The following is a 27,315-nucleotide window of genomic DNA, read 5'->3' as shown; positions in this document are numbered from 1 at the left end:
GCGGGAGCCTTGCTTTGGTGGCCGCCTCTGGGACAAGCCACTAAGCACTGGTGAGAACCGCATGTGCACTTACAAATGAGTTAGGAAGGCTGGGACAGGACGACAGTTCTGGGCACGACCTCGCTTAGCCTGGCTTCCCCTGAATGACCCATCCGAGGGAGTGCAGCTTTTCAGGGAGAGAAATGAGATCTGCTGGAGTGCAGGCCTAGTGAACTAAACGGAGCTGCTGGCGGCGGTCCCTGGGGGCCTGGACTGCTGAGGAGGCTGTCCTGGAGGCCAGGTCAAGCCAGCTCTTTAAAACAGAAGGGTGTCCTTAAAGGCAGACGGTTCTGGGCTTCCCAAGCGTGAGTTTTAGTTGCCTTTTGGCACCACCTGGTGGCAACTCAGTGCATCACCACAGCAGGCAGGGAGGGACAGAGCCAACCAAGAAGCGTGGAGGCCACCGTGGTCTGAGAAAGATGCAGGCCCAAGCACCGGTTACGGCCACCCTCCAAGGAAGAAACCAGTTCCTCTTTTGACCTCGTACTTAAGCTGTACTTGTGAGCAGTCTTCATTTTATCACTCTCTGCAGTTAGTGGGGACACGTCTCATCCCAGAGGTGCTGAGGGACAGCCAGGGGAGCTCGGTGCCCGTCTCGCACAGGCATGGGGGCTGGATGGATGTGGGTAACAGGGGAGAGCCTCGGGTCCGCTCCAGCCGACCCCTGCTCCAGGCAAGGCCGCCTCTGCTTTAAAGGTCAGACGCCAGCGCGCAACGTTTAACCGGCTGGGCCACCTTAGTATTCATTTACCTACATCCATACAGCCCTCTGCTGCGCTTGGGAGAACAGCTCTTGAATTTTAGAGCTAAAGGTTAAAGTTACAAATTCCTCCTTAGTTGAAGCCTGAATACTTTCAGTCTGAAGCGCCCTTGTAAACAGTAAGGAAGATCAAGACTTCCTGGAGTGGAGGGGATGGGGGGGGGCCTGGGCCCGCCCCACCTGGGGGCGGATGGGCTGCCTGCAGTGCCCCCGCCCGCCGTCTGGCCTGCCCCACTGTGGTCTCTACCCGAGCTGGGAGCTGTGGCAGTCTGAACAGTGACCAGCGCCATTTCTGAGCCCATTTCACAGCAGCTGACTTGCAGGGTTCCAGTGAGGACCACGTGGTAACGTGTGGACAGCACTCGCACAGTACCTGGCTCAGTGGCTGACTGATGCCATCATTGCTGCTACTGTGGTTACTGGAAGCACCTGAAGACCCACCTTACCTGGAGTGCACCTCCCACAGCTTCTGGTTCATCCGATAATCCCACACGGAGACCAGGCCCTCCTCGCCCCCGCTGACAATCTTCCAGTCGTCCATCTGGACTGAAGAGACTCCGAGCTGGTGGGCAGAGATGGACAGGGCGATCATGTCAGTGCGGAGGTCGTGGATCCTCACCCTGCAGGGCCAGAGATGAGCGCAGAGATTAGCATTAGAGCCTGAAATGACGAATTCCTCCTCAGCCATCCTGGTCTGTGTACAGCAACCCTATGAAAACAGAGTATGAAACCCCTCAGTTACGATATCTAAATACTGATACTAAACTTTCACCACCTCCTTAGCGTACTCTCAGAGGAGGCCAAGAGGCACTAGAAATGAACTAGTTTAGAGCACTCCCCACCGTTCAAAGCACAGAATAAGGAGGACTCAGAACAGATACACTGGCTGCCCTGCTGCTCACTTCAGGGGAGACGCCTGCCCTGGGCACAAGCCCATTGCGATGGAGGCTGACCTGACTGCCATGGGGACGTCGGCCTGAGAAGGCTGTCCAGAGGGTAAGTATACTGCCCAGCATGGCAGTTTTGCTGTTCATATAAAAGTCTGTTAAGAGCAAGTTGTAAAACAGCTACATTTGTCTGAAACCTGAACCCTTACCTGGTTGGGAAAATAACACTTTTCGGGTAATTTAACTCAACTTTTAAGTTCATCACCATCTTGTTGGAATTTGGAAAGGCGATGCATCTACAGTTGACTAAGCATAACAGAATCGTGATAAGAGTATGTGGACACTTGGCAGTCACTTATCTAAAGTCTTGAGATAATTACTTACCTTGTAATAATCTGAATTTCTTTAAGAACATCTTTAAAAACTACTTTCTATACAAGTATATGCTGAATTTCCACATAAGGATAAATTAGATGAGACAGAAATCTCTTATCCACTAGAAGTACCAACACAGTTCCTGAAATAAGCCACAAGAGCTAAAACTGAATGTGGCAACATTTCAGTACAGGTAAAATTAACAGCCCCTATGCTGCAAGTCACAAAGGAAAAGACAGTCGCTGCCCTGAAAAGATGCCACTAGCTAGCTAGCAGGGGAGCTGGACAAACATGTCTGACACAAATAATGTGGGGAAAAGGGATCATCTCGAACACGTTCTAGGTCCTAAACTCTTACAGGTACATGAGCACGCACAGACACAAAGTATCTTTGCGTGAGGGGAAATTATTTGAACTGGAAATTCTATACCTAGCTCACCTACCAAGTTTGAGGGCATAATGAAGACTTTTTTTTAAACATAAAAGGACTCAATGTGAGCTACCCATGGATACTCTCTGAAAGAAAGTGGTGTAGAAGGGCCATGAGGCGCCGACACACACGCCACGGAGGGATATATGAAACAAACACTGAATGTTAGCAGACAGCTTAGAAAGCCCTATTGTGTCAGCTGGGTGGGCAGACGCACACAGGACAAACCCACCTCTTAAGAGCCTCAAGTCACAAAGCAAAACTCAATATAGGGACTTCCCTGGTGGCACAGTGGTTAAGACTCTAGTCAGGGAACTAGATCCCACATGCATGCCGCAACTAAGGTGCCTGCCTGCCACAACTAAGACGCAGCACAACCAAATAAATAAATAAATAATTTTAAAAAGCAGGTTTGAAAAAGATTTTAAAAAAACCCCTCAATATATGCTACACACGAAGGGCACATTTGCATGTGACAAGGAAGAGGTGACAATTTTAATACCTGAAAAGGTAGATTTCAGAGCAAAAAGCATTAGCCTGAGAGTACTTCAAAATGATGAGAAGGATATAGTTTACTAAATGTTTGATAAAACGTGCCAGGAAAGAAACAAAAAACCCCACATGATACCCGAAACTAATATAAAACTGTAAATCAACTATATTTCAATTAAAAAACCACACATGGACCTAATTTCTGTAGGTTGATTTTCCCCCCTTTTTAGTAATTCAGTTTCTTTCATCATTATAATCTATTTGGGTTTTTTATTTCTTGAGTTCATTTTTTGAATCTCCATATTTGAAGACCTAGATGAATAAATGACATTGTAGGAAAATAAGAATTATCAAAACTAACCCCCAGGAGACAGAAAATCCAAATAGATCAAGGAACACAGAGCAAGCTGGGAAAGCTGTCGAGGAGCAAGCTGTCCCTGCAAAACAAGAACAAGCAAAATGGGTCCAACCTGGAAGGAACAGACCGCCCCCCCGCATTCCCCAAACCCCGGGCTACATCTACTGTTCCACAGCACAGCAAAGGGAGGAAAGCTCTGACTCTTTACATGGAGCCAGCGTTGTGATTACGCAAAACCTGACACCGCAAGCATGACGGAGACGACAGATCTGCACCAGTGCTAAGACCTGAATAAAATATCAACTAACAGAACTCACAGCAACACGTTAACCAGCAAGTGGACTCTGTCTAGAATGTCCATTCCTGTGGCCCACCATGCCTCTCTGACAATAAGAAACCCATAGAGAGGGTCACTTCCGTGGACACTGAAGAGAGATTTGATGACACAGAACACTTACTCCTAATGAAAAGTCTTTAAAAAATAGTAATCTACTTTTACCAATATTATTTCACATTGTTTTAAAAAAATTAGATACAATTAGATAAAAGAAGAGAAGTGGACAAATTTATCATTAGGGTTGACAATCCAAGGTAATTCAGAATCAAATGTATTTTAATATGTCAAAATGAATAACTATCCTTTGTACAACCACTAGTTTTAAAAATGTAATTGAAGAAAAGATCCCACTTAAATTCGCAATTATAAGCAAAACACCCTGTAACAACTTTCTCAACTTGGAGCTCTACCATATGCATTACACCAACATTAATAACAGAGGGCTCAGAGAGTTAAAACAAATATTCAGGATAGGAAGGCCTTTCTAAACATTACAAAAAAAAAAAAAAAAAGTCAAGGCAAATGGTAAACTGGGAAAAATGTTTGCACCAGAGGACTAATTTCTTATAAAAAAAATTCCTTCAAATTTATAGTAAAGTTTAAGAAAAGAAAAAATAGTTCACAGGAAAAGAAGTACTAATGGCTTTTAAACACTGTAAGACGTTCAAGTTCACTGGTAATGAGAATGCACTAAAACTACAATGCAGTAATACCACTCAACCTGCCTACCCAGCAAAGGTAAAGTCTGGTAGTACTCCGAGACCCCTTCCACGCTGGTGAGCCCTGGATAGAGAGGTACTTCTATACGGCTGATGTGAGCACAAGCCCAAAGAAAGTGACTTGGCAATATCTAACAAAATAAAAAATATACTTCACTTTGACTTAGCAGTTCTGCTTCTAGGGTTTTATATAGGCTATATCTAACATACATGTACATCCACATATATACATACAAGGCCATTAGCCACAGTACTTTTTCAGTAGCAAAGATGAGGCTTCTGTTTCAGGCACCCTGTTGACCCTCCCACTGAAAATCACTTCATACTGCTGGATAAGACGTTAACTACATCCTTTCAAGTGCACTGCTGAGCTCACAGAGTAAGCGACCTCCCTAGGGCCCACGCAGAAAACCAGGTTGGAGAGCTCGAGTTGCAATTTTGGTTGCCTCTATGCATGTGCGGTAGGAGTGAGGCTATTGGCAGGTGCCAGTCTCAGGAAGCAACAGGACTGGCTCTTACTGTACCACGGGGGCAAGGCTGTAAGACTGGGGTCCACTCAAAGGGGAGTATTGAGACCTTGCTTTATAAAAAAGCAGTATAGAACTTCTAGACACGAAAACATAATCCCTGCAATTAAACTCATTAGATAGGCTAGAAACAGATTAGACAAAGCATTTGTAAATTAGAAAATAAACCTGAAGTTACCTAGAATGGAGCACAAAGAGAGAAACAGATGAAAAACGTGAATGAAGCGTTAAGAGACAGGAAGGATGGAAGGGGATGATGGTTCCAGCTTACGCCCAAAAGAAATCCCAGAAGGAAAAAAATCTAGTGTGTGGCAAAGAAGCGATATTCAAAGTGTTAATGGCCGATGCTTTTCCAAAATGAAAGATAGGCGTACTCACACTCATGAGCTCTAATCAGAATAAATGAAAAGAAATACGTATTACAGAGTATCATAATCAAGTAGGGGAACCGCAAAAGACACAAGGGGTCTCAAAAGCAACCTGAGACAGAAAGACTTCTGATAATCAGACCAACAGGAAAAATGAGAAACAGTATTTACACTGCCATGAATTTGAGTGACTCAACGGGGAAGGCACATAACCTATCAGCAGATGCCAGGTAAAGCCGTGACGGTACATCCGGTACAGTGGAGACCTGCACGGGCATCAGAGAATGAGGCAGAGCTACACATACTGAGGACAGCCGTCGCCCGAACAGTCACACCCAGCGCACCAGGCCCAGCTGCGTGACGGCAGCTGGGGGGCGGGGGAGGGGGGCGCGCATCTGTGCGCAGGCACCCTCTAGAGAACGCCGCAGCACAGCCTCCGCTGAGGAAAGAGAAGCTCCCAGGAGACAACTTCTCCCTATATATACTTTTTTGTGCTTTTGAATTCAAAAGGTTACCTGCTTAAGTTAAAAAAATTTAAAGATAAAATTCTGGAAGGACATACTGGAGCTGGTAACAACAGTTACCTTGGGGAAGAGTCTCAATGGAAGAATGAGGGGAATAAATGCGGCTTTTACTTTTTATTCTAGGCGCTGCCATGTTGTTTAAGGAACAAGAACTCATTCATGACTGGGAGGGGCACCCAGAGGCCTTCACAAGTACTGGTCACACTCTGTTTCTTAAGTGGGTGGGTGGGTGGCGGGAATGCTCAGGTGTTCCGTTCTTTAAATTGTACACAGCATACCTTGTATACACTCCCATGAGGATGTTTTGTTTCAAATAAAACAGGGTTTTAGAAATCTATAGTCTTATGACACGGGGGTGAGTGAGGTCAATGGCTTCTTCCCTGCTGGCGGCGAGGCTGACTGAGAGCTCCCTTAGTACAGCAGGCCAATCAACACCCCCCCCCACCCCGCCTCCCCTCTTCCCAGGGAGGGGTCTGTGACCAGAGGGATGCCGAGCGAGCAGGAAGCACACAGAAGACAAAGAGCTCCAGAGCTCCCGCAGTCAGCATTTGCAGACACTAATCTTTAGGCATTTGTGGGTTAGAGAAGGGAGAAAAGGTAAAGTTGCCGTGAAAGGAACTCTGCCTGGAGGCTACAGCTGCACTGCTTACTAATGGGAACGTGAAAAGGAAAGGGGAGGGGGGAGAAATTTTTAGCTTGAGTACTTTTCAGTGCGTATTTGGTTAATAAGGGTCTATTTTGCTCTAGTGATTTTCATAAAGAGCTCCTCTGTTGAATATTTATACTCCATAATTTACAGTTTGGCTGTTAAGGAGACAAAGGCAAACACAAATTTGGTCCAGAAGTTCAAAGTTTGCCATCTGTTTTCCTATTGTATTTAGATACCGGCATGGATGGCTCCAAACAAAATACACAAATGCACCAAAAGATACAGCCTTAGTGTATTTGATCACTAAGGAAAACAAAAATGGGCCAAAAAACAGACTCGAACTTCTCCCCACAGGGAAAAAGGAGAAGCACTTAGAAGACATCTCCTCAAAAAGGCACTGCTCTGGTTTCTGGCTGACAGAAAGAGATAGCACACAGCGCGGGGTGCGAAGTCCACGCGAACCCTTCGAGTTCACATCATGAAATGCATCTCTGCTTCACACACCTGACGGCGCGGCCCCAGCGTGCACAGCAGCGTTCCCTGGCAGAGCCCATACCCTCAGCGCTCAAATCAAATTCCTGACGTGGGGAAACAGGTAGCACAGCAAATGGGCACAAACATGCCAAGACAACTGATTCCAGGGACAAAAAGAAGCCAACAGTAGACACTGCGAATCCCTATCCAGCGTGTGTTTCATCAACTTTGCCCGTTGAAAAGAAAAAAATAATTGGTCTGAAAGCTGTAATTGTATTATGTTTAATATTCATGGTTGGGTTTGGAGGGCTGTTCCAACACTCCCTCTCTCCAGCCCCTCTCTAATGAAAATCACACCATAGGAGTCAGCTCAAGCCCGCCAATTAAAACAAAAGACACCGGAACCTTCCAAAGACTCCAACAGAGGAGCATCCATCAGATGGGCAGGAAAACGTGCCGGAACTGAGAGGGAGGCACGCGCTGGCTGGTCCTGTGCTGAGCGCTTTGAATAACTTATTACAACACTTGCAGATGGAGCAAATGTAACATTTACGCCCCACTCACTCTCCCTAACGGCCAGCAGCAGCACCAGAAGCCACCACAACTCTGCATTTGTCAAGGCGAGAAGCTCCGACACTCTCTAATTAGGGGTCACAACTCAGAGCTTGCTTCCCATTGGTTTGGATAAAACAGTCCCATAAAATAATAAGGCAAACTGTATTTGATGGCAAAGATGAAGCCTGTTCAGGCTCTGGCTCAGCAGTTTCATTAAGAAGGACCTGACCTTCAGCTATATTTCTATCCAGAAAATACAGGGAACAAGCAAGACGGCATTAAAACAGTCTCTCTTTTTTTAAATGACCAAATTAATCAAGAAAACTCATTTTTTTTTAAGAAATCAATAACATGATTGTTTTGTCTCATCGAACCTATATTAAAGAGGATTTTTAAAAACAACGTTATATGCCCAAATTAGTAGCTATAACATATATACAGCACCAATGATGGCCTTTGGTGAACGATTCATTTTTAATAGCAACTAGAAAGACATGTATTTTCAGGTAGAACTGCCCAGTTTAATCCAAGCAGGCTGTGGTTAGAGCTCTGTGTATTGTAAAGCTGTGTCTCTGAAGTTTAGAGTTCTTTGCTTATTGCCCATAAAGAGTAATAAGCCCCTTGGACTGATCGCTCGACCTTTCTGGACCTGTTTCCTTAGCTGGGCCAGCTATTAGATGGTCTTAAAGAGCTCTGCTAGACCGAAAATTCTGCAACCCTTACGAGCCAGCCCATACCACCACCAGTGGACAAAAATGGTGTATGGAAACACAGAAACATTCAGCTTACTTTAATAAATCCTTTTAAATTTCAATCAGATGAGTGTACCTAGAGTAAGCTCTCTATTTTATGGTCAACTGATTTTCAACAGTGGTGCCAAGACAACTCAATGGGGAAAAATAGTCTTTTCAACAGATGATGCGAGGACAATGGATATCTACATGCAAAAAAGAATGAGGCTGGACTCCCACCTCACACCATATACAAAAATTAACTCCATATGCATCATAGACCTCAGTGTAGGAGCCAAAATCGTAAAAATTCTTTTAAGTAAACATAGGAGTAAATCTTTGTGACTTTGGGCTAGGAAATGGCTTCTTCAATATGATACCAATAGCACAAATGACAAAGAAAAACTGGATAAATGGAATTTCATCAAAATTAAAAACTTCTGTGCTTCAAAGGACATTATCAAGTGTGAAAAGACAACCCATAGAACGGGGAGAAATATTTACAAGTCATATCTGATAAGAGGTTGGTATCCAGACTATATAAAGAACTCTTGCAACTCAATAAATAAAAAGACAACCTAATAAAAAATGGGCCAAGGATTTGAATAGACATTTATCCAAAGAGGCCAAAAAGCACATGAAAGGATGTTCAACATCATACCTTTAGGACAGCTATAATCAGAGACCATAGCAAGTACTGGTAAGGATGTGGAGAAACTGGAACCCCCATATACTGCTGGTGGTGTAAGATGGTACAGTCACTTTGGAAAAGAGTCTAGCAGTTCCTCAAACAGTTAAACATAGGGTTATATAAGCCAGCAATGCCACTCCTAGGTATATATCCAAGAGAACTGAAAATATATGTCTACACAAAAATCTGTAGTTGAATGGTAACAGCAGCATTATTCATAGTAACCAAAAAATGGAAACAACCCAAATGTTAACTGATGAATGAATAAGTAAATGTGGTATACTCGTACAATGGAATATTACTTGGCCATAAAAAGGAATTAAGTGGTGATTCAAGCTACAACACAGGTTTATCTTGGAAACATTATGCTAAGTGGAAGAAGCCAGTCACAAAAAGTCACACGTTCTATGATTCCATTTATATGAAGTATCTAAAACAGATCCATAGAGGCAGGAAGTGATTAGTGGTTGCCTAGAGCTAGAGAAGTTGGGGGGACATGGAGAGTGACTGCTAATGGGCACAAGGTTTCTATTTGGGGTGATGAAAATGTTCTAAACCTGACCTGGTGATGACTGCACAACCTTGTGAACTTTACACTGGATTGTATAATTTAAATTAGTGAATTGTAGGTATGTGAATTCTATCTCAATAAAGCTAAACATTTTTTAAATCAATTTAAGATTACAGGAGGAAAAGCAGTGGGATTTGTTGGCTCAGTGCATGTTGCTCTGGCAGCCCACTAACAACCTGATGTACGCCCTTACCACCAACTCTTCTTTTTGGCCCCGCCATGCCGCCTGCGGGATCTTAGTTCCCTGACCAGGGATTGAACCTGGGCCATGGCAGCGAAAGCGCAGAGTCCTAACCACTGGACCGCCAGGGAAGTCCCACCCTTATCACCAACTCTTATTTTGATTCTCCCCAGCAGAGCATTCTCTGGTCTAGATCCCTGATTTCATTCGTTAGAAATGAGCAGATCCCAGATGAGAAGACTAAGAGCAACAGAATGGGAAGGGACCCCCTTTAATACAGCCCTCTACTGCCAACTAAACAGTTTATTTAAATTATTTAAAGAGAGTAGGAGTTCTGCATCTGACCTAAAGTAAGCCCATTACTGCCTCTGTCTTCTGCTGCTACAACCCAAACCTCTGGACAAAACACAAAAAGCAAACACCTGAGGACCCTGGGGAGCTGACTCACTACAGTGGATTGTGGGGGAAGTGGCCACGGAGGAAGGGGCCGTGGGGAAAGGAGTTTCTCTCTCACAGCCTCACCCCGAGTGTGAGCTCCTGTAGCACAGCTGTGTGGTAGCTAAAACGCTAACAGAAACACCCTCTTTCTGAAGAACCAAGGAGAGAAACCCCTAAGTCCAAAGAACGTGGGTGTGGCATTTTTGGGGATTCCCCCATCTCTTTTCTGTCTGGTTTTGCCCCAAGACAGTCCCTATTCACAGAGCTGCATGGTGGTAGGGATGCCAGCAGGTGAAACCCTGAGAGAAACCCCATCTTCTCGTCAGAGGCCCAGGGGACAAGGGTCCTGAAAGCTAGAAATCACAGGGATGAAGAGAGGGAGGAACTGGAGACGGGGAGCCCGTGATACCGCGTGCGACCCCGCACGTGGCCCAGGCGCAGACCCAAAGCAGTACAGCAAAGGCTCAGGTAAGATTTCAACCACTGCCAGCTCAGACTAACCTCTGGGTGGCACGTGTGCAGGGCAGTCAGAGAAGCACAGCAAAGGTTTTGGAAACTGAACTGACACTGGAATCACCACCCACAGAAGGGAAGACACAACTTGCAGTCTGAACCTAACCAGGGGGACTGCCTGTTTAAAACAAAAACAAAACTCAACATCCTCCAGAGGATTACGTAACAGGATCGAAAGTGGACACAAAATGTCCAGGATACATCCAAAATTACTTGACATACCCCCACCCCAAAAGCCCCAGGAAAATGTGACCCATTCTCAAGGGAAAATGTCAACCCTAAAATAACCCAGACTTTTGGAATCATCAGTGACTTTAAAGCAGCTATTGTAACTATATTCCATGAGGTTAAGGTACAATGATAAGAATGAGTGAAATTCTGAGCAGAGAAACAAACAATGGAAATTTTGAACCAAAAAAGTATAAAATCTGAAATAAAAAATTCACTAGATGGGTTCAACAGCAGAATGGAGGTGACAGAGGAAACAGTTCATGAACCCAAAGTTAAATCAGTAGATATGTGCAACTTGAAGAATGTAAGGCTTAGGAAAGAAAATGAATAGAGCTTCAGTGACCTGTGGGATAATACCAAAAGTCTGTTCTTCACATCACTGAAGTTCCAGAGGAGAGGGGAAAGGGATCAGTGTGGAAAAAAATATCTGAAGAAATAATGGCCAAAAACATCCCAAATTTGGTGGAAGACATAAATTTACAGATTCTAAATGTTCAGTGAACCCCAAAGGTTAAACTAAAGAAACAAAACAAAAAAACTCACAGTGGTCTATTTCCTGCAGACTTTATCTTGGTAACCCATTCAAGTTTCTCATAACTGTTCTAATTCCTAAGATTTATTTTTGCCTTCATTGAACAAATACAGACTTTTGTTTAATTGAAAACACCATCCAATTCAAGAAGCACCATTACTTTATGTAATATTTTAACATGCTGCCATTTGTAAGATGTTATTATAAAAGACACATCTTGATTTTCATAGATGTGAAAATGTAAAGAAAAAAAAAGTGCATCTCAGAATAAATGCAAAACATACACAGTTAAGCCCTCTCTGAGCACTAGACAGACACTGTGGTAAGACACAAGCGTCCTGTCCTAACACCGGATGCACACCGCTCCCTCCCTAATGTTACTTACCACTCTTCTTGGCTTAGCAGGAAAGGACAAAATACGCATTAAAAAAACCTCATTGATCTGTAGTGTTAAAACTCTTGTGCAGAGCCCCACCTATATAACCCCACTTTATAACCCTTCCCTCCCAGCGAGGGAAAAGTACAATCCAACCATAACTCAGTTCCCACCCTGATCATTCTCTTAATCTTTATCAGACTCTACTTAACCTCTAGTGACAAGCTAGGTGAGCTATTTGTTTCATTTTTAATTTCAGCTTATACCCACCCCCCCAAAAAAAACCAACTCCTTAGAAAATTCCACCCATGTTATTAGCAAAGTTACTCAAGCTGATTTCCTTAAAGAAACATTATTTTTGTTTTAACCTTGGACAGTTTTATGTACCTTTCGAGTCCATTTCATTCTCAGGTTATTTATAAAGTACTAAGAGAATGCAATAGAAGTTCAGTTTTTTAAATAAAAATGGAGGTTCCAAGGTTTTCAAACTGCATCTGTCATGAAGTGATAGCCACCTAGCTCTCTTCACAGTGTTTGCCCCCTCCGTCCCACTTCTGAAATAAGACATAAGCTGTACAAGCCTGGGTGTGCATCTCTGATGAGTTCCTACTCATAGCTATTAAGTCTCTGGGAAAAACCCCACAAGACATACCTCTATCACTTAAAAGTCTAGAGTCCTTATTCCTTCCTTTTTCCAGATGTATAGTGCTTTTAAGCCCCATGTTTGAAATTCATATTGCTAACACTGTTAATGTGATTCATAAAGAACAATCTTATATATGATGGCAAGCCTCTGCGGTACCAGTAGTGGTCAAATAGCCGGCACACAGATCTACAAGTGGCCCTGATTAAATGCCATTTTGGATAGCCCCCTCCCCAACTCCCAGTCCCAAGTCTATTCTTTTCATCCAAAAAGACAAAGGGTGTAAAAAACCCCACAAAAAACGTAACTGGTTTACTAATAAAATGGCTTTTAACGTGGTCAGGTCTGGCCTTCAAAATGTCCAGAGAGCCCTGTACACTGCACATTCGGCTTCTCCTCTGGCAACGGGGAGCATGGTCAGGCAGCCCTGCTCCAGAGGAAAACGTCAGCTTTACCGAGTATGTACAGGCCTCCTCACTGACAGCAGGACGTGCAGCTGACAATGGTCATGACAATCTGGCTGTAACTGTGCTTCTGGAGCTAATGAGGTTACGTTATATAGAAAGCAGAGGTCTCTTCTCTGGAACACCATTTTGGTTTCCTGGGAGCCTAGCTGTGGTTGAACACCTAAATGGTCATGCTGTCAACAAACTCTGAAGCATAACCTACAATCCCAAACCCTTCCATCTGGATGCCCCACAGAGCCCTCTGCATTTGCTCTCCTGGAAGGCGAAGAGCTGTTAGGTCCCTGTGGGTAGATCCTATCAGATAAGCTTGAAGCCTTTGTACAGCTCAGTCAGAACTGAAAATGGGAGAGTAAAACTATAAACTGATGTGTTTCATTTGCTGTGCCACAAGTGGGCCCACTTATCAAGCCTAGTTTGTTTTCTTTTTTTTTAAAGAGAAAAACTGCCTGGACATACACTGAGGAGTTCAATTCTCAAGCATGAGAAGTATCAGCTGTTTTAGGAGGGCTCGAGGAAAATAAGATCAGGTATTTTCTTTCAATAAAGCATACTCACATCTTTTTGCTCTCTGGGAGGGAGATAGTAGTAGTGAAGGTCAGAAGTTGAAAATATTATCTGACAAAATAATTATTTTTGCAAGCTGCTGCACTGGTACGACAGAGGTCTGGGATTTGGCACAAAGGAGGACCCGCCTCACGATCTGATACCCCACCAAGTGGCCCACCACCTGCAGCCCGGGGCTGGCCAGGGGAGGGGGCGCCAGCTGAACCTGGCCTCCAGCCATGCTACCTCTCTTCAGGGCACTGGGATCAGACATGACAGATAACCAGTCAAAAAAAGAAGAAAAAAAAAAAAAGGAAGAAGAAGAAAGAAAAGGAAAAGACAAGGGGGAGAGGGAAGAGAAAGGAAAAAAGCCTAAAATTTGGACTCAGACAGTCTTTTCAAACACTTTAATCCTTCCATGCTGATGGGTCCTGGAGCGGCCGGAGCTGGCACTGGACCCTGTACCGGGAAAATCCAACTCCCTAAGCCAATACGTTAAAGGGAAGACTGCTAATCAGCTAAATAGAAACTGGAATCTGTTCACATGAAGTCTCTTTTTTTCCCCCATCACCGGAGGGACACCATAGTGGTCTGAAACACACTCTTGACATCATTTGGCAGGCAAACCTATTTTGCTGAACATGATTCATCCCTTAGGTTGTTGTTTTTAATATTAGAAAGTGAGCTTTTAAATGCCAAACAAATTTTACAGCAGGGGGACAAAAGATATTCCAAGTGGTCTCACTGGACCTTCCACCAACTGCGTCCACCAAATGGCCTAAAAGACAACCTTCCCATGGTGTTTCAGAAATGAGGCAGAGACGCAACTCCATCCAACTATTACCTAATACAAGACTTTGTTCTCCAAGTTCACAGGGATGGTATTTATGGGATCAGGGCTGAACTCAGGTGGGCAGAGATGTGAGTGAGAAGTGAGGAGGGTGAGCCGGGGAGGAAATCAGTGAGCTCAGTGGAGGCCGAGCGGCCAGGCCTCAAGAGAAGCTGCCTGTGGCTCTAAGATGCGACTCTACTGACACCTACCTCCTGTCCATGTTGCCACTGACCATGAGATTGGGAGGGCTGTCCCGGAGGTTGACGCAGGTGAAGTCGCCAAGCGCGTTGCCCAGCTTCGAGAGGCAGCGTTCTGCTTCCAGGCTATACACCAGGATCTGGGGAGGAGGAAAAACACGTGGGTGTGCGTTAGGGGCAGCAGGCCTGCACAAACAATTTCCACCCAGCGTCGCCCTGGGGCACGGTCACAGCACCAGCTCCCATTAGAGAAGAGGCTCTAATACTCCATTTCCTGACCCCTTCCAGGTAATGACAGTATAAGGATGGCTCTTAGAACAACAAAAGGAAACACAAGAGAAAAGAAAATCCAAAGAATTCCAGGCCAAGGTGCAAACAAACTCATAGGACACAAAAAAATGCCAAATGGGGAAATTCGGTATCCCAGTTTCTTAACACAGAAAAAGAAGCATGGAAACTAAGGGTCACTGACTGCTTCTGATTAGTTAATGGGGGAGGCTAACAAGAAGTCTGTGTACAGGGTTCTCTCTCGCTTTTCCCCCTCTGTATTTATACCACAGAAGGTAAAAAGAACAAACAGTATAAGCATCCAGGATGATGAAGCTTTGTACAGTTAACCACTAGATGATTCCTTTAGATTAAACTACAAACCAAAACATAGTCTTATTCCCAAACGTTAAAAAAAAATTTTTTTAATTGAGGTATAACTGATATTCCCCAACATCTCTCTCTTCAGTCACTCTCCACTAGCTAATTATAGTAAGCTCTGTTCCATAAGGTATGGAGGCAAGTAAGAGAGTATCCTTGATCTCTAGACAATGTATTCATTACATTTGAACACTGCCTTTTCTCCAGCAAATGGGGAAACAAGGATGATTCATAAGGAATCTTTCTGAAGATTATTTAAGTCTTTTACTAAAAAGATCTTAGTAATTCAATTAACATTAAGTGCTTGCCATGGGTCAGTAACTGTTGTAAGTACTGAAGACATAGTTAGTCCTTGCACCCAAATTCACTGTTCAAAATCCTCCTCATTTAAACACACACACACATGTGAGCATACATTATATTCTGTTGATCATGTGGTTAAAATTAATCACTGAACTCAAAAGTTTTAATGTTAATATTTTGTAGAGTCTCCTCTCTTAGCCCACACGTGAAAATGATGTGCTATTTTTTCTTATTAACCTATACATTTATCAATTATCAGTGTACAGATTCCTATTTTAGTACTGAGAGGTTAATAAATTGACTCCACCTTGAAAACCATTGATCTCATTGTTGACACATATTTCTAACAATTGAATCTTTGGAAATTCCTAATAGTCAAAACAACACTATAATATTAAGTAAAACTGCTCACGGTATCTGAAAGGAAAGAGCAATTTCAAAATGTAACATGCCTTCTTCTTTTTTTTTTTTTTGCGTTACGCGGGCCTCTCACCGCTGCGGCCTCTCCTGTTGCGGAGAACAGGCTCCGGATGCGCAGGCTCAGCGGCCATGGCTCACGGGCCCAGCCGCTCCGCGGCATGTGGGATCTTCCCGGACCGGGGCATGAACCCGTGTCCCCTGCATCGGCAGGCGGACTCTCAACCACTGTGCCACCAGGGAAGCCCGTAAAATGCCTTCTTAATCCCTAAAGACCATAGAGAACAAGCTAAATTTTATTTTTATTTTCATGCAGTTGAAAATAAAAGTTTCTGAGAAAATTTCAACTGTAAAATATCCAAAATAAGATTCTTCTTCCAAGTATGGACATAGAAATAAATCAAATCTTCCATCTACAGTAAATATCCTAAAAATTGCATGAAAATTGGTTCCTGGAGGGAGGAAAAAAAAAAAAAAAACACCAGCAATGTCATGGTCTACCCTGAAAGTAACATTCTGCACTTATATATGACTATACAGCTTTCAAGAGGGCTTTTGAACTCAATCTCTTCTTCTTTTTAAAATACTTCAACATCTATAGCAGGAAGAAATGTTCCATGATAAATATAAGAATTAAAATCTGATATTGAGTCTGTTCCTATGTCTTTATACTCTTTTTTAGAAGTTCTTTTTTGACAAGAGGATAGATCATTTCTGAATGAAACAGTGGGATCTAATCCCTCTTCAAAAAGACTGCAAATTCATCATATAAGTTAGTAGTCAGGAGTCAAGTATTTTCTAAAATGTTTAATAATTCAATGAATCAGAACTATCCAAAGAGTACCTTGACCATTATGTTTAGTTAAAGACCGCAGAGATTAGAAAACACATTACCCATCTCAGAGGCGGTTCTTCCCACGTTACGAGTCCCTCAACAACCTTTAGCATCTCTCTCTCCCCTCCACGCTCTCTCTCTTTTAATAAGGTTGAGCAAATGGGACTTCATTTTATCTGATTGCCACAGACTAGTGAGATTAATTATTCATGCTCACACTCTCCCTCTTGTTAAGACCATGCATTAGACTAATTTTTCTCTTTATTGCCCTAGTTGGGTGAGTCTCAACCCACGGCCACTTGACTCACTCTCAGAAGTGTATGGATATGCTGGAAAGAAGGAAAAAACAACCCATAGCTAAAATCTTGGAGAAAATGTTCTGCACCAATGTGACCGCCAAATCAATAGACGTTGCTGGGGATATTTTTCTTAAGTACCACATGTATATTACAAAAGGGTTTAAACAGTGATAAAGGCGCAAATTTGTATAGAAGTTGGATGTTTCTTTAAGAATTATCTAAAATGACTGAACCATGTTGTATATTTTACAAAGGTAACTGCAGGAGATGCAGTGTGTAGTCTCGGACGCTGCAGGGTCTACTCCTTTCTCTTTGGCTTCCAGGGAGATCTAGAGGGCACCTGGTGGAAGCAAGCATTGTTTAAAAAGAACTTTCTGTTTTTTTCCTTCTTAGAGATGTTAAGGTATTTTCACAAATCCTAGTCTTAGAATCCTAACTTTCATTGTTGTCAATTATTCAGATTTCTCTGAAATTTCTCTGAAATTAAATAAACTGTTAAACCACTTTAACAGTTTAGTGTATACAGTTGTCCCTTGGTATCCATGGGGGTTTACTGCCGGGACCCCCCGGATACCAAAATCTGCCCACACTCAAGTACGTCCCTTATATAAAATGGTGTACTAGTTGTATATAACCTACATCTTCTCATCTACTTTAAATCATTTCTAGATTACTTACAACACCTAATATGATGTAAATGCTATGTAAATAGTTGCTGGTGCTCAGCAAATTCAAGTTTTGCTTTTTGGAACTTTCTAGAATTTTGGGGGGAATATTTTCGAGCCGAGGTTGGTTGAATCCGTGGATTTGCAACCTGTGGATGTGGAGGGCTATGTACTGCTAGACTTTTTCTATACACGTCTGTCTTGTCTGTTGCGCGCACACTCTCTCTCTCTGTGTATAAAATTATTTTTTTCTCTCGATGGGACTGTCGTTCTACAACTTGTTTTTCCTACTAAATAACATGAGAGTTCTTTCCTCGTCAGTACCTATACATAGATCTTGTTCTTTTTAAAGGCTGCATAGAACTTGTCTATGGATATATGATTCCATATTGATGGATATTTGGGTTGTTTCTAATATTTTAGACAAAATAAATAATGCTGTAATTCTTTCAACAGCCAGTAAACAAACGTTTATGACTCTTCTCTGTGCAGCAGGCACTGGAAGGAACAGGGAGGGTGGATGATGTGCAGGAGCCTTGGCTGGCTGCCAGCTGAAACAATTCACCTCTTCACCAGCTAGTGTACAGCCACCAACTGTCCTGGTCTGCCATTTGTGGGGCTCGCCTCTCTAAGGAGACCCACCTTACAGCCATGTTCTAGCAGGTGGTGGTGTAACAGTAGGGGCAGCAGTGTAGAGTCAGGATGGAGGTGGTGGCCACAGGCCTGACATCTGGGAAACATCGGCAACGCCCCGGTGCAGGCAGGCCCCGCCCCTCCCGGGTGTGACCCGAACCATTCGGTGTGCCTAGGACTGGCTTTCCAACCAAACCATGAGGAAAGGGATAAGAAATGGCTACTGCCCCTGCAGTGGGGTGAGCTCAAGGCAGGCCAACTTTCTCCTTCACCCATTAAGAACTGTACTTAGCAATACAAACATTTCCTAATCTGGGATTGCTATTAGCCTCATAATGAAACAGGAACCACTGTATACAGAAATAGCTATGAAGAGATTACAGAGCCTTGCAGTCCCAGACTTTTGGCTGTGTGCTAATGACTGAAAAAAGGAATTCCATTTGTGTTTTCTTTAAGTTTACCAAAATAGTGAGTCTTCCTCACACTCCTATGTGTCATCTGCCAAAGGCATTACACCACCACCAACGTCAACCTGAGCAGCGGGCTCACCGCCTCAGGACCCCAGGCACTGCCTTTCCAAAGGGGTGAGGAGTTGTCAGAAGGCTTCCTTACAAGACTATAGCTTTTTAAAAGGCATTGTGAATTAAAGATAATTTGTCTGCCACCATCTAAAAAAAAGGGAAGCGACAGAGAGAGAAAAGGTTAGGAGACGCTGTGCTGGATTGCAGCGAAGTAAAGATTAAAAAAGGCATGGGGAGGAAGATCTGACTGACATTCCTGGAGATAACAAAGTCTACCTACTTTCTTTTCTGATCTCTAACAACCCACCTCCATCACTACCACATATATTTTGCCCTTCTGAGGGGGTAAAGTCATGATAAGAAGCCAAATTCTAGAGAGTAAAGAAAATAATCCTCATGGTCTCTCCTCTTCCATCCCAATTAAGCTTACTGTGGGTTCTCTTTGAGCCCTTAGCAGAGTTTATTCCCTCTTGTCAGCGCTGAAGGTATTCACCATCTACGCACCCCATCTGGTGTCCCCAGGGGGCCACCTTGAACCGTACATTTGCTTCCTCCAACTTTTCCCCAGACCCATGGTTCTCAAACACTGGAGGGTAGGAGGGTCACCGAGGAGACTGTGATTTTAGCAAGCCAGCTAAGGCACTGTTACCAAGCGCCATGCCACATATTGTAAAACACTGTCCTAGACTTAGACTGTAAGTTCCTTGGGGCAGCAATCCTATCATTCATTCCTGCAGCACTGACTAAGGGCCAGCACGTGCCAGGTACTCAGTAAGTGCTTGCAGATTAACTGACTGGTACACATTTATCAGGCAAACCCAGGGCTTACCATGGTCTGGTACATAGTAAGTACTCAGATAGTCCTTGTTTTGCTTAACACATTCCCCCATTTCTGGATGCCTAATCTTGCTGCCGGCTTGTACAAAGGAACCACTTCCTTGTACTCAAAACAGAAGGTTCCACAGATCTCTCTCCACAGTCTCCAGATTCCAGAACTCCCAAACTGTATCCAGGCCCAAGGTTCCACCTCTGACAACACAGCACACTATGAATGTCTAGAATGTCTGGGAAACCATCCTGTTTAAAACACTGAAGATTCAGTCTAGTAAACATTCCTGTAAACATTCTGTTTAACTCCTACGAAACCCGAGAAAGTCCGAGGAGGCAAAAATGAAGAGAGCACTACAACCTGAAAGGGAAGTAGTACTCACATCAGGGGCTGCTCTGGGGGCGTCTGCCAGCGTCAGAGCCTGGAAAACTGGGGAAATAGGAGGCAAGGTTTCCAGCCAGTGCCAGGTGGAACCAGAACTGATAAGTCTGCCTAAAGCTGGGCCCCTTGGACAGCTATGTACACTCAGCAAAAAGCAAGATAGGAACAAAAATCTATCCACTGGTGAAGAGAGCCTACGTGGCAACTTGCCTGTCTCAGGTTCAGCTCAGGATGGAAAATGTTTGCCCTCGGCCTGCAAGCCTCACGCAGGTTGGGAGTTTGAAGTTATACTACCTGCAAGGCCAAAAGACCCCAGGTCTAGTAATAGAAGTACTTTCATGCTGGTGACATGCTTCCTGGTACCTGGCAGAATCTTCTCAGGAGGAAGATCCTCTCAACCCAGGCCCCACAGGAGATCTACAAATCAAGATCAGCCAAATGTGAGCTCACAATTAAAAAAAGTTTTTTCCCAACACAGAAACAGCTCATCACAAGTGAGAGACAGAAAACAGGCTTCCAAGGATATCAGATGTTTATCAGATGAAGAAAAATATGCATGCTGGAAATGTTTACAGAAATAAAAGAGGGTGAGGGGTCAAAAGCAGCAAAACTGATTAAGTAGCTTTGAAAAACAAAACAAATAGAATTTCTAGAAATTAAAAAAAAAAATCAGGGGACTTCCCTGGTGGTGCAGTGGATAAGACTCTGCACTCACAATGCAGGGGGCCCTGGTTTGATCCCTGGTCAGGGAACTAGCTCCCACGTGCATGCCGCAACTAAGGAGCCCGCATGCCGCAATTAAGGAGCCCACATGCTGCAAATAAGACCCAGTGCAACCAAAGGAAAAAAAAAAATCAATGGATGAGTTAAACGGAGTCCAAGAGAGAATCTGTGAACTGGAAGACAAAGATGAAGAAATTATTCAGGACGCAACACAGAGAGATGGAGATGGAAAAGATGAGTGAGTGAGGAAGAGCACAGAAGGGAGAACAAGTTGGTCTAACACACATCTAACCTGAGTTCTAGATAGAAAGAATAGAGAGAATGAGGGGAAATTTCAACAAGGCAATGGCTGAGACTTTCTGCAACTGAAAGGAAAGAAGTGCAAGAGAACCCCAAACAGGGAAAATAAAACTAAATCCACACCTAGAGACAGCAGAGTGAAACCACAGAAAATTAAAGACAAGGAAAAACCAGCCAAAAGAAGAGAAAAAGTCCTAAATGGGAATGACAGTTAAACAACTTCTCAGTAATAACAGTGGAAGTCAAACCAATCACCTCTTCAAAGGTCTGAGAGAAAACACCTGTCATCCTGGAACGATAAAGGACTGGTAAAACCACCTTTCAAGAATGAGTATGAAATAAAGATGTTCTGGGATAAAAATACCGAGAGCAGAGAGCACTTGTGGCCAAGAGACCCTCACTACACAATACACTTTTGGAAGATATAAAATCATTCCAGAATAAAAGGTCTGAAATGCTGGCAAGAACAGTGAGAGAAGATTCAGGTAGATGTGCACGAATATATGCAAATGTTGACTACACACAACAACAATGCTGATATGGGGTTAAATAAATAGAATAAACTCTATCTAGTCATTATTATTCCAAACAGTCAAGTGCCATGCATCAGGTCAAAGTACCAGGAGGACAAAGATGCCAGGTGCACGGGGGACTCCAGCATCATGGTTTGGAGTGAACAGATACTTTCTTGGATACCTGTACCGTGTTTGGCACAAAGGAAGGACTCAGTACCTATTTGCTGAAAGAATGAATAAGTGCTGCACACCTCTGCCTGTGTCGATTACAGGTGAACGACACACCAGCCTTACATTAAAGATATCCCCCCCCACAGATGAACACATTAAGTCAATTTGCTTTCCACCAACAGCAGCGTATTTAGCTGGTTCGTAAGTGGGAGGTACAGTTTTATTCCATACAGAACTTAAAGTACAAGACTAGTAATGCTCAACTTCAAAAAAAAAAAAAAGACAGAGGAAAAAGACCTCTCAGTCTTTGGGGTAGAATTTACTCATGTAAACGACCCAAGCTGCTCTTCTGACCCAACATAAATATGACCCTCAAAAAATGTGCTCAAAAATTTTACTACAAAAAATGCAGGTCTGCATATTGATGTTCACATACAAAGCTAAGTGAACAGTCTCTATAAATTCACAGATGAGCTAAGATTGTAAAAAACGATGAGAAAGACAGTTGGGGAGGGAAGGCGAGCTAGTGAGAAAAGAGTAAATCATACAAAAAACAGCCAATAAAAAAATAAAAAAGCAGTTAATATACATGAATAATGGATGTCTGATTTAAAAGCAGTTTACTCTGATATGATGTAATTTTTGACAATCAGCCAGAGAGACTATTTTGTAAGTCCTTGCCAGAGATAAGTCAGTGCAAGAGGCTTGGTAACGTGGCGTATCTGTGAACATGTGGAAAATGACTTTCACCACCATCCCAAAGGTGACTCTGCTGGCAAACAAAAACTTGCCTCTCAGGTGCTTTTAGCAGCAGCAAACAGCAAGATGCAGAGCCGAAGAAATGGACCCCTGACATGAGCACAGCTCCCTGAAACACAGCAGCCCCTCAACAGTCTCCATGACATGCTTCTGGCACAGTCCACCCTCAAGCGCGGCACAAAGGGAGAAGCAGCCTGAACGGCTTTCATGTTTAAGTTTTAATGAGAGTGACAAGCCCACGAGGACAGGATATTTCAGGGATGGGACGGTGTTGCTGAGCCTCGCCAGGCACCGGGTAGGCAGGCCCGTGTGCACTCCCCACTACCACGTGCCAATGCACCTGCAACCCCTGCTGTTCCAGGACTGGACTCTGCCCGGGAAGGCACTGCCAATCACCGCAGACTGTGCCAAACATGGGGCTTTGTGATGTGGGCAGATGTCTACAAAGGACCAGAGCAGGCCAAACCAACACCTATTGTGACCTAAGCCTGAAAAGAACCCAGAGAGCAGGAGTGCACTTGGGTGAAAATGCAGGCCAATATGACCCAATCTCTCTCTCCCCCTACACCCATAGGTGCTGGAAATAATGCAGGAAGGTAGTGACCAGAATATGGTTCTCTGCTTTGCTTCAGGGATCTCTTTAGACAGTCTCTGTCCTAGTGCTAGAAGAAGGACAAGAGGTACGACTAACAAAGAACGGGCTGATGGGGTACATAAAATGAACAGGAACCGCTCACTGTCAGAGCATTTAGCACAATGAAGAGATCATAATTATTATGCAAATATGTAACTCAAAGCTGAAAATCCTCACATACTCCTTTCAGGTTCCCAGCAGGCCTCATCACAATAAAGAGCACAGACAGTTTTGAGCACTTCACAAATATTAACTACATGTAACTAACCAAAGTCCCCACGAGAAAGAAAGTTATCATTAAATCTGTGTTATGCAGGGAGGAAAACTGAGGCTGCAAACTACGAAATGAATTCTTCAGAATTAAAGACAACCTGGACATGATTTTTTTTACATGGGAAGATTGCAAGTGAGAGCTGGTCGTGTAACAACACTCGTGAGCCTGTAGACTTCACACTGTATACGCAATTCAGGATATCACGGTGCTTGCGCGTCAGTCTGCAACCGGCCTGGCAACTTCTCATTTGGCCCCAAGTTAGACTGGACAAAGGCTTAGAAGTGGGTAGACAGGCAGAATGTGGCTACAATCAGATCACCGAGACAAATGACAGCTGATGCAGGAGCATGAAAAATTGCAGTGAACTACTGGCGCCTTTGGTGTAGGGCACACAGTCCACCCCAGTCCCCTTCACACGCTTAAGGGCATAACAACCTTTCACTATATGGTGCTACGTGGTACACGACAGTGCCGGCACAAACGTGATCAGCAGCGTCTTGCACACGAAGTACACTGTAAATAGCAGCTGTTAATAATCATCATGATATTCCGTTCACACAAATCCTTTCAGAATATCATTCCATCTGATTCTCACAACCAGCAAAGGAAGACAAACACTACCGTACACATTTTATGCATAAAGAAACTGAGGCTTAAAATAATTTAAATAACTTACTCCAAATTACACAGGTAACAACAGCAGCTGAGGATGCACTAGGCAGAGCCCAGCTAATCTCATTTCTAGGTCAGTGTTTGCCACCATATGACAAGCCTTTTCCTGAGTCCTGGCAAAAATGGGTAGTGATGCCTAAGACTTACAGTGTCCTCTCATGTGCAAAACACTGCGACTACGCGTCCTCTCACCTGATCCCCACCATGCCATACAGTGGCTATCATGACTTTACTCACTTTATACATGAGGAAGCAGAGGTGCAGAGAGGCCAAACCACTTACACAGAACTGCAGGTTTGGAACCAGAATTCAAAGCTGGGTGGGTGGGCCTCCAACTACCCCGGGGTGCTCAAAGTGCGGCTCTGGACCAGCAGCATCGGCAGCGCTGGGCACAACAGACCCTCAGGCCCCAACCCAGACTCGGTGAGTCAGAAGCCTTTGGGGTGGAGGCCCAAGATCTGTATTTTTCTGATACTCCCTGGCGTTTGAGAACCCCCGCACTAAACCGACACTGACTGCCTCCCAAGCCAAAAAGGAATCGGAAACATTAAAGCAGTGGTACTCAGCTCTAAATGCTCACGTCCTGCCTCCCAGCTGACGGCAATCTGGTTAAGAATAGCGCTGGGCAGTAACAGTAAGGCAAGGTGAGATGCAGACCCTGTGTACTGTAAGTGTAAGGGAAGGGAGGTGTTCACTGAGAGCCACAACAGTTGAGAAGGCTTCTTCTGATAAGTGGGACCCTGGATGGACCTTTCCTGAAAGGACACGAAGCGACAGGAGGGGAAGAGGGAATGCTGCTGCTAGTCCGGAATAAACATGGCATATTCTGGACTGCACAGGCTCCTTTTGCAGGTGCAGGGTGGAGAGTGGCAGGCTGACTCTCCAGGGTCTGGAAGGCCAGGCAGAAGGTGCGCACCAGCGAGTCACCCACAGTCCTTGGCACGCAGCCACTGCTCCTCCGACAAAATCTGAAAGGGACCATGAGGAGGGACACTGACAGGTGGTACAAGAGACCAAAGGTGGGGAAAGGGCAGGGGCAGGTGAAGGAGGGGGGTGCTGGGGAAGAAGTATTCTCATGTCATTTTCAATATATGCTTTAAAACTTATTGTGGAACATGAGATAGGAGTTCACACCCTAAGGAAACTCCGCAGTCCAGAGAGGCCACCCAGGGGAACAGGCAGAGCCTGGGCCAGAGGTCCTAACCTAGAAAGATCCAAAGAAATGTGGGTATTGAATCTGGTCCTGGTCCAGTTGGTCAGTGCCATATCAATGGACCACCTGCAGCAGGAGACGGTCAGAACCCAGGTCACGGCAGAACTGCTTCCCCTACGTGGCACATTCAGACGATTCCTGGCCTCACTGTGACCCACTGAAAACCTCCCGAGTCCCTTAATCTGGAATGTGATTGTTCAAATGTGGACTGAGCTGGGGTTTTCCTTTGACTATCTACAAAACTGGATTTACCCTGTAAATTAATAACACACTGAGAGGATGCTTAAGAGAGTTAACTTTGCGTCCATTAGAAGAACTCATCTGCAACTCAGTAACTGATAAGTTAATTATAAACCCACTCTCTAACACAGTGCCTTATAGACTAAAGTGCCGGGTAAATTAAAAAATCATATTCATCTACATATTGAATAAAAAGCAAAAGCCCTCTACTTTGTAATATTTTTGTTAGTTTAAGCTGCTACGTGTACTTGAAAACAATAAAATGTCTTAAATATTGTGAAATTCAAACTCACTCAGGCCATTTTCTGTGTGCCCTCTTCTCCTACCCTCTATCAAACCAACACCATCTGTCTCAACTGTCTGGATTTATATACATGGAAAGCCTGCAGCCTATTCTACAGTGTTACTGTTACTGATTATAGAGCAAAGGTAAACATTTCCAATAGGCCCCAGTGATCTTCATTAACTGAAAAACGAGCTGATTTTTAACCCTAACAAACTAGTTGCTGCTCATCTGGCACAAAGAAGCCAAAGCCACCTATTCAAAGAGTGAAATAAACGCCAAGATCAACTCCAAGTTCACACTCTCCCATGGGTATGGAACGGTAAACCTGGATGGAAATCCCACATAAGTAATCAGGAAAGCCATTAGAAAAATTAGGCCCTATATAAAATTCTAAGCTTAATTCAAAAGACAAATGAGGGCTTCCCTGGTGGCACGGTGGTTAAGAATCCACCTGCCAACTCAGGGAATACGGGTTCAAGCACTGGTCCGGGAAGATCCCACATGCCACGGAGCAACTAAGCCCAGGCGCCACAACTACTGAGCCTGCGCTCTGCAGCCCATGAGCCACAACTACTGAGCCATCGTGCCACAACTACTGAAGCCCACGCACCTACAGCCCGTGCTCCGCAACGAGAAGCCACCGCAACGAGAAGCCTGCACACTGCAACAAAGAGTAGCCCCTGCTTGCCGCAACTAGAGAAAGCCCGCGTGCAGCAACGAAGACCCAATGCAGCCAAAAATAAATTAATTAAATTTTTTTTAAAAGGCACATGAGAAAAAAGGAAATGATCGTCATATATGTCAATGTAATGGTCTTGTAAAAACTTGCTCAGTGCTTCTAGAATTCTGATCAATGTTTTTAGAAATTAGAAAACGATACACGTGTCACGATATACAAAAACTACACCAGTGTGAGCGAAGACAAAAGATACTTAAGACACAGTGCCGGCCCTCTCCAATGAGGCTCCACATCTCAAAGTGACCATACACGAAGTGACTCAGCATTCACATTAATTTAACTGCATTCATCCTGCAAAAAGTTGAATTCCCCCAGCCCTTCCTATTCTGAATGTATTCTTGTAAAACAACTCTCAGGAGAATGGCTCCTAGCAGGTATGGCTTCAGCACAGCTCCCACACCAGCCCACGGCACCTGTGCTCCAGCCCGCCTGGCCCCCCAGAAACCCTCCTCCAGGCCTGGTGCCTCTGCCTGGACTGCTCCCTTGCCCAGGATTTCCTGATGAACTCTGACCTGACCCCAAAGCTGGTGGGGATGGGGAGGTGAAGGAGGCGCCTAACAAGTCTTGAGCACCAGCCATAAGCACATTACCTCCTTTCCCCAGGTATTCTCCCATTTCCAAATGGGAAGCCTGAGGCACGTAAGCAGCTTGCCTAGGGCTTATCTGACTCCAAGTCCCCAATGGTTATACCACTACCCGACTTAGCTGAAAATACTTTTCCCTATATTCACTTTCTATAACTTCCATCACTCCCTCCCAGGAGTAGCTCAGGATCGCTGGAGATCCTGAAGCACTCTTAACTTCTACAAGAAGTGGCA

General features: G+C 44.2%; 1 protein-coding gene and 1 long non-coding RNA gene across 3 annotated transcripts in view; one reads left to right on the top strand and one right to left on the bottom strand.

Annotated features, from left to right (window-relative positions):
- FBXW8 (F-box and WD repeat domain containing 8) overlaps positions 1–27,315 on the bottom strand; it is a 114,198-nt gene that overhangs the window by 5,349 nt on the left and 81,534 nt on the right. For both annotated transcript variants that reach the window (XM_079941911.1, XM_079941910.1), the window contains exons 8-9: positions 14,453–14,580; positions 1,246–1,419 (exon numbers count right to left, since the gene is read on the bottom strand). In XM_079941911.1, coding sequence (XP_079798037.1) covers positions 1,246–1,419; positions 14,453–14,580 — 302 coding nt within the window. The remainder of the gene's footprint in view (positions 1–1,245; positions 1,420–14,452; positions 14,581–27,315) is intronic.
- On the top strand, positions 1,497–11,492 carry LOC307196695. The gene is made up of 3 exons (XR_013831193.1): positions 1,497–1,795; positions 5,940–6,008; positions 6,820–11,492. It is a non-coding gene; the product is annotated as an uncharacterized lncRNA (long non-coding RNA).

Source organism: Stenella coeruleoalba, assembly GCF_951394435.1.
Source record: "Stenella coeruleoalba genome assembly, chromosome: 14".
NCBI classification, from domain to species: Eukaryota; Metazoa; Chordata; class Mammalia; order Artiodactyla; family Delphinidae; genus Stenella; species Stenella coeruleoalba.
This window is presented reverse-complemented; position numbering and strand designations above follow the sequence as displayed.